At 43.7% G+C, this 10,674-nt stretch overlaps 1 protein-coding gene across 2 annotated transcripts in view; it reads left to right on the top strand.

Moving 5' to 3' along the window:
- Positions 1–623: 623 nt before the first annotated feature.
- acsl3a (acyl-CoA synthetase long chain family member 3a) overlaps positions 624–10,674 on the top strand; it is a 32,614-nt gene continuing 22,563 nt past the window's right edge. Inside the window, exons 1-3 of one of the 2 annotated variants that reach the window (XM_065280463.1) lie at positions 624–739; positions 3,590–4,077; positions 9,251–9,428. In XM_065280463.1, coding sequence (XP_065136535.1) covers positions 3,721–4,077; positions 9,251–9,428 — 535 coding nt within the window. In that variant the 5' untranslated portion in view covers positions 624–739; positions 3,590–3,720. The remainder of the gene's footprint in view (positions 740–3,589; positions 4,078–9,250; positions 9,429–10,674) is intronic. The other variant, XM_065280464.2, reaches the window with a different exon arrangement.

The raw sequence follows: 10,674 nt of genomic DNA, 5'->3' as shown, positions 1-10,674 counted from the left end.
TAGCACAATTCACAGTTTAACATCATTGCAAAGCAGCTTTGGTTAATGCACACCCATAAGGTATTGAAATGAGGAAAATAAATTAAAGAAAACGGGAAATTATTAATACATTACTTGCCAATTTTATCATTAGCATATTATCTGCAAAAATAATTCTCTCCCTCCCTCCTCTCTCTCTCTCTCTCTCTCTCTCTCTCTCTCTCTCTCTCTCTCTCTCTCTCTCTCTCTCTCTCTTGTACTATTCCTGATGATGATGAGACAAAATAATCAAAAGTGATGTTTAGGCCAGGCACAGTTTTACATTTATTAACACATGATCAAAAACGCGTGCATTCAGTCTACAATATAACTGCAACGTGGAGGAATGCAGAATTTGTTAAACTGATGACTAATATCTCAGATGACCAGCTTTCGGTTAACGATTGCATAAATGCGTATTTGACGGTGTAAAGTTTCGATTCTTTTACAATAAAAACTATTTCATAAACTTTAATGTTTGTTCGGGAAGTGAACTGATTTCGTGACCTTCACGCAACCTCTCTTGAACCCAGCTGGCACGCGCCACCGCCGAGAATCCAATCACAGCCCGCGCGGAGGAATGCGTGCCATCCACGCCCTCGCGCTCCTGTGACAAACCGCTGTGGTTGTGCACGCCGGAGACTTCCGGTTTGATGCTCCAGGCGCGAGTGCGATTTTACAGGTGAGCAGCAGCAGGTGCCCATCGGAAGCCACGTGAAAGGTGTGTTTCTTTTGCGGGAATAATTTAAGTGAAAGATTTGTTTGTATTTCTATCTTTGCTGAATCTTATTTAAGTTGATTTAACTTTGTCTTGAAAAGTTTGTTTATAAAAGTTAGAGGGAGAAAAATGTGTGCAGGATTCCAGGAACCTGTGCAGTAGGAGTTCAACATTTTTGAGTTGTGGATCTTTTGGTGCGATCTTTTCTTTTTACAATTGTTACAGAGGTACGTTTAGGAGAGGTCAAGTGTTTTTAGCATCAACAGGATAGTTAGGAATTTAGAGTAAAATATTTATAATTTTATAATATAAAAGTTGAGTTTTGATTGCAAACTTCACCGGTGAGCTCTTTCCATAGAGATTATTGGCTGTTTAGGAATCTAAGCATCAGTCTGATTTTGAACTCAATCTGATCTCTTAGAGAGATTGCAGAGAGACTTTTATAGAGACTATAGTGTGCTGGGACATTTTTAATTGACAGAGAATCTGGGGTATTCTGGCTGAAGAAATTTGATTAGACTCCCGGACACAGAGCTGGTTTTGTTGAGAATAATGTGTGGTCTCAGTCAGATGAATAGATGATGTTGTCATGAGGAGTGAGGTGTGGTCAGTATTTGGAACCTTAAACACTTTTTTGTTATTTGTATAAATTTTTGTTATCCTTTGCAATGAAACCCATTCAGTTTCCTGATCTGTACCAAAAATCTCAGAGTCTTGATTTTGAAAGTTTTCAGTTGGCTTGCCTTGAGTCCTGTTCTTCAAGTTCTACTGCTCTCTCTCTCTCTCTCTCAATCTCTCTCTCTCGCGCGCGCGCACCTTCTCTCGCCTACGCATGTCACTTGTCCCACCCAATGAATGAGGTTTTGCTATATCAACACTGTTTGTAATCAAAAGGAAAGTGTTTGATAGATAAATGAATCTCTTACAAAAGCTCATGTAATTTTTTGTTTCAAGTTTTAATGTTTATATATCATATACCCAATAGCATATTTTTGCGTTAGATATACACACTACACAATATTTATACCTGCACATATACTGAAGCTCGGTAAGTTTGTGTCTAGGGCTGTCAAAAGATGAATCGCGATTAATCACATACAAAATAAAAGTTTGTGTTTGCATAATATATGGATTTGTGTGTACTGTGTGGATATATTATGTATATATAAATACACACATACGTGTATGAATTTTAAGAAAAAAAAATGATTTACTGTAGGTATGTTTTTTATTTATATTTATAATATAAAATATATATAAATATACATGTAAATGTTTCTTAAATACAAACATTAATGTGTGTATATGTATTTATTTAAAATAATTACACACAGTGCACACACATAAATTATGCAAAAAACTTTTATTTTGTATGTGATTAATCGAGTTTGACTTAATGAGTTGTTTGTTGGGAAAATCTTGGAAATAAAAAGTCACAGTAGAGGTATGGGTTGTTTTGAATTAGCACGAAAGTGTTACCATGCCTAAACATCAGAAAAATGTATTTATTTAGGCAATTATCCTGTGTTTGCGGTGGTGAAATAAGACTTTTTCTGTGACATGATACCACATGCTGATACAGTTACAGTACATGCATTTATATAGAGCTTAAAAACTGACAAAAACAGACACATGTTTGGCTCATTGTTAGCTACAGAGTATGACATACTGTAATAGTAACACTTGCTTTCTCGCTCAACCCCTTCTTTTGTACGAGGGTAAGTGTTGTGATACAAAGACTCTTTCAGACTCTGCCGTTCCTATTGTTCTGCTTTGGATTTGCACTTTCCACATTGGACAAGAGATTAAATAATCACAGTTCCACTTTTTAACAAACTGAAAAAGACCTGAGTGAATCGAGGTAAAGAGAAATAATTAGAAAGTTTACCCAAATGCCTGGTTCTCTATTCAAGTATAAGTTTAGTCGCAAGCCCCATGCAATTATATTACTAGTTTGTGAAGCCATGCTTCCCTTTACTGAATGCGCTCTACCGTAAAGTACTTCTGCATCAGTCATGTGACGCGTATAAGAACCAGTGGTAGATGCATCAGTGATGTCATCAGGTACCGTTTTTAGTGTGATTGAGATTTAAGATCATTATAGCCCCTATTTGTCCATTAAGGCCTTGGCATTATGACTCATAATCTGTTTTGTATAGAAAACACAAGCTTAGATGTTTGCTCAACATCTCAAGGAAAACAATAAAGTGTCAAAAAAGCCAGCACAGGATTCTGGGAAACGGAGCAGAGAAGGGACAGCGGATATCATTCACTTGTTGAGTTATTCATGTGTCTCTTGAGCAAGAATGCATGAGTGGGATATTTGTGGCTTGGGAAGATGAAATGTCTTCCTGGCCTTACAGATACAGATGACCGTGAATAATAGGTTATTATCTCTGCCGAAATAGCTTCTGTGGATTTTATGTAGCTGGAAAATGTACAGTATATGCAAATATGTACCCATTATTACCTGTCAGACCAGGTCTTTTGTTAGTTTTTGAAATAAATAGTTTAGTGTCAACGTGTTGTGGCAGTACCAGAAAATGCTAATCTAATAACCTGGATGGCTTGTTTTTAATGTGCTGATGTAATATACAGTACAAAAATAATATTGTTGGTCACCTTTCTCCCACTTCTGGATTTGTGCTGAAATCTGTTCGGAGATTGTAAAGCCGGCCGTTGTTATGCACATGTTCATGCACTGTTTGCCTCTCTAATCTTTCTCTCCTCACATTGATCCATGCTTTTCTTTGTTAAGCCGCGTTGTGCCAAAGGGTCAAAGTTGTGAAATTTTCATCGGATGTAAATCTTAGATCTGGAATGTTCTGACGTGTAGCGTGTGTTTGGGTGCAGGTTACCTCCTCCCTTAGGACCCATCATAGGGAAGCAGGAACAACACAAGACCTAAAGATAAACCAGAAGGAAGTGACATCAGCATCACAGGTTCTTCTTGTTTTGTTCGGTCTAGATTCCTGCGTGTCAGTATGAAGTTTAAACATGAAGTGAGTCCTGTAGTGCTGCTCGTATTTCGAGTGCTGGTTTGGCTGTACTCTCTTGTCTCATACCTGCCGTACCTGTTGCTGAGATCATCCGACTCTGAGTCTCTGTCTGAGTGCTCGCGGAGAATAAAAGCCCGCTCGGCGAGCGGTCAGGTGGCGGGACCGTACCGGGACGTCAATGCCCTGAGGGAGCTCACTGTGTCTGTTCAGCCCGGGGTGAACACGCTTGATCAGGTGTTGAAAGCATCTGTGAGCCAATATCCTGATCATGACTGCCTGGGCACCAGAGAGCTGCTGAGTGAGGAAGATGAGCTACAGGAGGATGGAAGAGTCTTCAAGAAGGTGAGTGTGACTTTGTGTGTGTGTGCATGTGCATGTGCATGTGCATGTGCAAGTAAGTGTGCAGACAAGCGTGTTTGAGTGAGTGTGTGACTGAGTGTGAGTAAGTCAGTTGAGAATGTGGGAGTGTGTGAGAGAGAAAGAGAAGTGTGCCTGTATGTTAAGTGATCAAGTAAGGTGAGTGAGCGAGCAACTGAGTGAGTGGGTGTGGGCGAGCTAGTGGGTGTGGGCGAGCTAGTGGGTGTGGGCGAGCAAGTCGAGCTAATGGGTGTGGGCTAGTGGGTGTGGGCTAGTGGGTGGGGGCGAGCGAGTCGAGCTAGTGGGTGTGAGCGAGCGAGGCGAGCTAGTGGGTGTGGGCGAGCTAGTGGGTGTGGGCTAATGGGTGTGGGCGAGCTAGTGGGTGTGGATGAGCGAGTTCGTGCTAGTGGGTGTGGGCGAGTGAGGCGAGCTAGTGGGTGTGGGCGAGCGAGGCGAGCTAGTGGGTGTGGGCGAGCTAGTGGGTGTGGGCGAGCGAGGCGAGCTAGTGGGTGTGGGCGAGCTAGTGGGTGTGGGCTAATGAGTGTGGGCGAGTGAGGCGAGCTAGTGGGTGTGGGCGAGCGAGGCGAGCTAGTGGGTGTGGGCGAGCTAGTGGGTGTGGGCTAATGGGTGTGGGCGAGCTAGTGCATGTGGACGAGCGAGTTCGTGCTAGTGAGTGTGGGCTAGTGGGTGTGGGAGAGTGAGTCGAGCTAGTGGGTGTGGGCGAGCGAGGCGAGCTAGTGGGTGTGGGCGAGCTAGTGGGTGTGGGCGAGCTAGTGGGTGTGGACGAGCGAGTTCGTGCTAGTGAGTGTGGGCTAGTGGGTGTGGGCGAGTGAGGCGAGCTAGTGGGTGTGGGCGAGCGAGGCGAGCTAGTGGGTGTGGGCGAGCTAGTGGGTGTGGGCGAGCTAGTGGGTGTGGGCGAGCTAGTGGGTGTGGGCGAGCTAGTGGGTGTGGGCGAGCAAGTCGAGCTGGTGGGTGTGGGCGAGCAAGTCGAGCTAGTGGGTGTGGGCTAATGGGTGTGGGCGAGCTAGTAGGTGGGGGCGAGCTAGTGGGTGGGGACGAGCTAGTGGGTGTGAGCGAGCGAGGCGAGCTAGTGGGTGTGGGCTAATGGGTGTGGGCGAGCTAGTGGGTGTGGGCTAATGGGTGTGGACGAGCTGGTGGGTGTGGGCAAGCTAATCGAGCTAGTGGGCTAATGGGTGTGGGCGAGCTAGTGGGTGTGGGCGAGCGAGTTCATGCTAGTGAGTGTGGGCTAGTGGGTGTTGGCGAGCGAGTCGAGCTAGTGGGTGTGGGCGAGCGAGTCGAGCTAGTGGGTGTGGGCTAATGGGTGTGGGCGAGCTAGTGGGTGTAGGCTAATGGGTGTGGGCGAGCTAGTGGGTGTGGGCTAATGGGTGTGGGCGAGCTAGTGGGTGTGGGCGAGCTAGTGGGTGTGGGCAAGCTAATCGAGCTAGTGGGCTAATGGTTGTGGGCGAGCTAGTGGGTGTGGGTGAGCGAGTTCGTGCTAGTGGGTGTGGGCTAATGGGTGTGGGCGAGCGAGTTCGTGCTAGTGGGTGTGGGCTAGTGGGTGTGGGCGAGCGAGTCGAGCTAGTGGGTGTGGGCGAGCGAGTCGAGCTAGTGGGTGTGGGCGAGAGAGTCGAGCTAGTGGGTGTGGGCTAATGGGTGTGGGCGAGCTAGTGGGTGTAGGCTAATGGGTGTGGGCGAGCTAGTGGGTGTGGGCTAATGGGTGTGGGTGAGCTAGTGGGTGTGGGCTAATGGGTGTGGGCGAGCTAGTGGGTGTGGGCAAGCTAATCGAGCTAGTGGGCTAATGGTTATGGGCGAGCGAGTTCGTGCTAGTGGGTGTGGGCGAGCTAGTGGGTGTGGGCAAGCGAGTCGAGCTAGTGGGCTAATGGGTGTGGGCGAGCTAATGTGTGTGGGCGAGCGAGTTCGAGCTAGTAGGTCTGGGCGAGCGAGTCGAGCTAGTGGGTCTGGGCGAGCGAGTCGAGCTAGTGGGTCTGGGCGAGCGAGTTCGTGCTAGTGAGTGTGGGCTAGTGGGTGTGGGCGAGCGAGTCGAGCTAGTGGGTGTGGGCGAGCGAGTCAAGCTAGTGGGTGTGGGCGAGCGAGTCGAGCTAGTGGGTGTGGGCGAGCGAGTCGAGCTAGTGGGTGTGGGCTAATGGGTGTGGGCGCGCTAGTGGGTGTGGGCTAATAGGTGTGGGCAAGCTAATCGAGCTAGTGGGCTAATGGTTGTGGGCGAGCTAGTGGGTGTGGGCGAGCGAGTTCGTGCTAGTGGGTGTGGGCTAATGGGTGTGGGCGAGCTAGTGGGTGTGGGCAAGCTAATCGAGCTAGTGGGCTAATAGGTGTGGGCGAGCTAATGGGTGTGGGCGAGCGAGTTCGAGCTAGTGGGTCTGGTCGAGCTAGTGGGTCTGGGCGAGCGAGTCGAGCTAGTGGGGGTGTGTGTGTGGGGGGCAGTGTTGTGTGTAACTTTTTTAGAAAAAAGTAGTGTAACGCGTTACTACTGAAAATTTGGTAACGTAACGTAGTTCATTTTCCAATTCAGCGCAACGTTACTTTTGGTTAGATCTGACAGCGACACTGCCATCTGCGCATTTGCGCAATAGTCACAAGGTCCACACACATGACAGAGGCTCGTATCAGTCTGCAAAGAAATCATGGCAAGCAAGAAGCAGCTGACGCTAACTTTTGAGGGATGGAGGCATCTTAATTTTAATCAATGTTTTATCAACCAATTGCCTGATTTTAATAAATAAGAAATAAATTAAAGAAAACGATTCAGCTTCATATTTATGTTTAAATGAAATATTTTTTTTAAACATAAATATAAAACTAAATCGTTTTCTTTTATTTATTTCTTATTTATTAAATTCAAGCAATTGGTTGATAAAACATTGATTGAAATTGAGATACAATTAATACAAAACGAAATTCACTTTAGAGAAAGGTTTCTACGAAAACAAACTTAATAAAGTGGTCAAAATCATGTCTACCCACTCCGTTTGAAGTGAATTTCATTTTGTATTAATTGTATCTTAGCATAGTATCTCGGAAGATCGTGTTTGTTAAATAGCTCTGTGGCTATACTGCACTGAAGCGGCAGTTTAAAATATAAACCCAGAATTCAGCGAACGTCAAGAACAAGAAAACGGAAACAACAATCAGACAGAGACGCGGAATTTACATAATGTTACACAGACCATGTTTAAATTTCAATGTTTCTGCACAGAAATACCAACTTGTTCACTTTGTTTGGTATTAATAAGCTGCGCATTGGAGTGCTGGCCGCGGTGCTGAAGACGCGCTCGGACGGAGGGCAGCACAGATATTTACGTGCAACCTATTGGAAACTATTATTCGTTATTATATAATTATTATTCGTTATTTTACTTTATTACTTCCACTTTACTTTATTTTCAAACCCTTTTTTTCACTTAAATCTATAACTTCATTATTTTACTAACCCAACTAACTCATCTGGGCTTTCCGATAGGTTGCACGTAAGGGGAAAAGTATAGCTTTCTTCCCCTTGAGAAGAGTTCTGCACTTTTAAACTTAAAAAAATATATCTCTTTACAAAAGCTGTAATTTCGTTATTTTACTAACCCAACTAATGACTCCTCCACTTTCCAATAGATTGCACGTAGATATCTGTGTATATGTGCCATCACGCGTCTTCAGCACCGCGGGGAGCAGCCAGCACTCCAATGTGCAGCTTATTAATACCAGACAAAGTTGTTATTTCTGTCCAGAAACATTGAAATTTATACATGGTCCGTGTAACGTAATTTAAATCCCGCGTCTTGGCCTTATTGTTTTTTTCTTGTTCTTGACGTTCGCTGAATTCTGGGTTTATATTTTAAACTGCCGCTCTAGTGCAGTATAGCCACAAAGCTATTTAACAATGAGCACAATCTCCCGAGACACTACAACATGCTACTAATAATTCATTAATAAGAGCTGTTTTCTTGTACACAATTAAATATTTTAAGTTAAATGTACAGTGTTAAAACATGTAAAAAGGACAAGATTTTAACAATGTCAAGATCAAATGCCTGAGTAACAGGGTATTGTGTGTATGTGTTCGTGTGTTTGTGTGTGTTTCCAAAATATTTTCAAAATACAGGCAACATAAAAGTAACGTAAAAGTAACGAGTAACGTAAAAAGTTACTTTCCAAAGGCGGTAACTAAGTAAAGTAATGGATTACTTTTTAAAAAAGTAACGAGTAACGAGCAAACACTACTTTTTTAAAGTAACTTCCCCAACACTGGTGGGGGGGGAGCGAGACAGAGAGTGTGTGTGTGTGTGTGTGTGTGTGTGTGTGTGTGTGTGTGTGTGTGTGTGTGTGTGTGTGTGTGTGTGTGTGTGTGTGTGTGTGTGTGTGTGTAAGGTGAGTGAGTGTGTAAGAGTGTCTGTGTGTGCGCGTGTGTGTGTGTGTGTGTGTGTGTGTGCGTGCGTGCGTGCGTGTGTGTGGGCGAGCGAGACAGAGTGTGAGTGTGTGTGTGTGTGTGGTTTTGTGTGTATAACAGTGTTCATACAAGTTAAATGATTTTTCAAGAAGTTTTCAATACATTTTTAAAAAAGGTTTTAAAAATTTTGTTTTTACATATGGGGCGATTTCTCAGACAGGGATTAGTTTAAGACAGGACTAGGCCTCAGTTCAATTAGGATATTTAAGTCATTTTTTAAAATAATATTTTTTAAATAAACATTACTGGTGTGCATCTTGATACACAACACTCGCACTGATATATTTTAAGATATATCAGAGCAAGTTGTTTTCGTTCAAGACAACACCAACATTTAAGTTGGTCTGGGACTAGGCTTAAGTCCTGTCTGGGAAACCGCCCCATAATGTTCTCTTTAAATTAGTTTTGCAACAACACAGCTGTGAAGTATTTGACTGACCCCTAAATTTGTGTTAATCCATTAATTTAAACGATTTTAGCATGTTTTTTTTTTTTTTTTGTTAATTTCTTTGCATTTTTGCTTATTGCAATAGTGGAGGAGAGGTCTCCTAAATTGTGACTTGTGTTGTGATTCATATAACAAACCAACAGGAGGAGCCCTTTATCCATATATGAGAAGTCTAATCTAATATCAGGAGTGAGAAGTTGAATGGTAGTAAAAATAATTTTCTCAAAGTTTACTCTGTATTCTTCATCTCTCTGTAGGTAATATTAGGAGAATATCGTTGGATGTCGTATGATCGGGTCTATAAGGAGGTTAAAGTGTTTGGGAGCGGTCTGGCTGCTCTGGGACAGAAACCACTGACAAACATCGCTATCTTTTGTGAGACGAGAGCCGAGTGGATCATAGCAGCTCAGGCCTGTTTCATGCACAACTTCCCACGTGAGTCACACACACACACACACACACACACACACACACACACACACACACGCACGTTAACATTCAGTTTTCTTCAAGAGGTTATTCAGTTCAAAGAGAAATATCTCACACATCCCTTGTAAAACATGGTGATTGTTTACTGTATGTGCACCGGAGTGTGTGTGTTTGTGTACGTGCGTACGTGCGTGCATGTGTGTGTGTGTGTGTGTGTGGAGGTCAGATTGTCCTCATTGCACTTCACTGATGTTATATAAATGCTCCCCACCTCCTTTTCTCTCTCTTTTCCTCCAACTGGGAATGGGAATGGGATTTTTCTCAGCTCACACACACAGGGTTGGGTTTAACCTAAACCCACGTCTAACCCTATACCAGGTTAATGATGGTTCTTTTCTCAAGCATGACCCTCATGCTAACTTTCTGACAGTTGGATTTAAAGTAAATACACCCACACACACACACACACACACACACAGTTCTGTCTTTTGCTGACTTCTGCACCCTGATGTTTTTTGTCAACAGTAGATGCTCACGTACTCCCTGTCATCCGGTCTAAGTGCTTGTATGTGTGTGTGAGTGGTTGTGTGCTAAGTGTATGAAACATGTTCAGTTGAGTTTTTATAGACGTGTTTGTGTACATTTTATTTGCAGACAGTATATGAAGTTTATTCATGTGTGTGTTGATGTTTCGTGATGATGGCCTCTCTGTTTGTGTCTCACGGCTGAAGTGTCGCGCCCTCGGGCTCTGACGCAGACTGATGATGTCACAGAATAGAGCTCACTGACCCCAATTGTGTGTGTGTTTGAGAGAGAGAGAGAGAGAGAGAGGGTGCATGTGTTGTGTTGTGTCATCTATGTATAATATTTCTGCATATTCACGTGACTCACTGAACTGTCCAGTCATACATAGGTTTATCACATACTTTAAATCATGTGTGTGTGAGTTACAGTTGTAACTCTTTTTTTGTGTGTGTGTGTGTGTGTATTAGGGATGCATTTATTTCTCCTTTAATATAAACGGGATGTCATTGTAGGACTTTACTGGTTTTAGGAAGTTTTTATTACATACTGCTGATGCTCGTATGTACGCTTCATCGTTCTTTGACATGAGATGAAGAAGAGATAAAGTCTCTCGTTCTTCATGCTTGTGCATTGAGCATACAAATACACAAGATTGCCGCCACCATGTCTTTCTCATACACTGCATGTTGTTCAGGATGTTTTTATTTCAAATGATAAATGAAACTTG

The sequence above is a fragment of the Paramisgurnus dabryanus genome, chromosome 8 (assembly GCF_030506205.2).
Source record: "Paramisgurnus dabryanus chromosome 8, PD_genome_1.1, whole genome shotgun sequence".
NCBI lineage: Eukaryota > Metazoa > Chordata > Actinopteri > Cypriniformes > Cobitidae > Paramisgurnus > Paramisgurnus dabryanus.
This window is presented reverse-complemented; position numbering and strand designations above follow the sequence as displayed.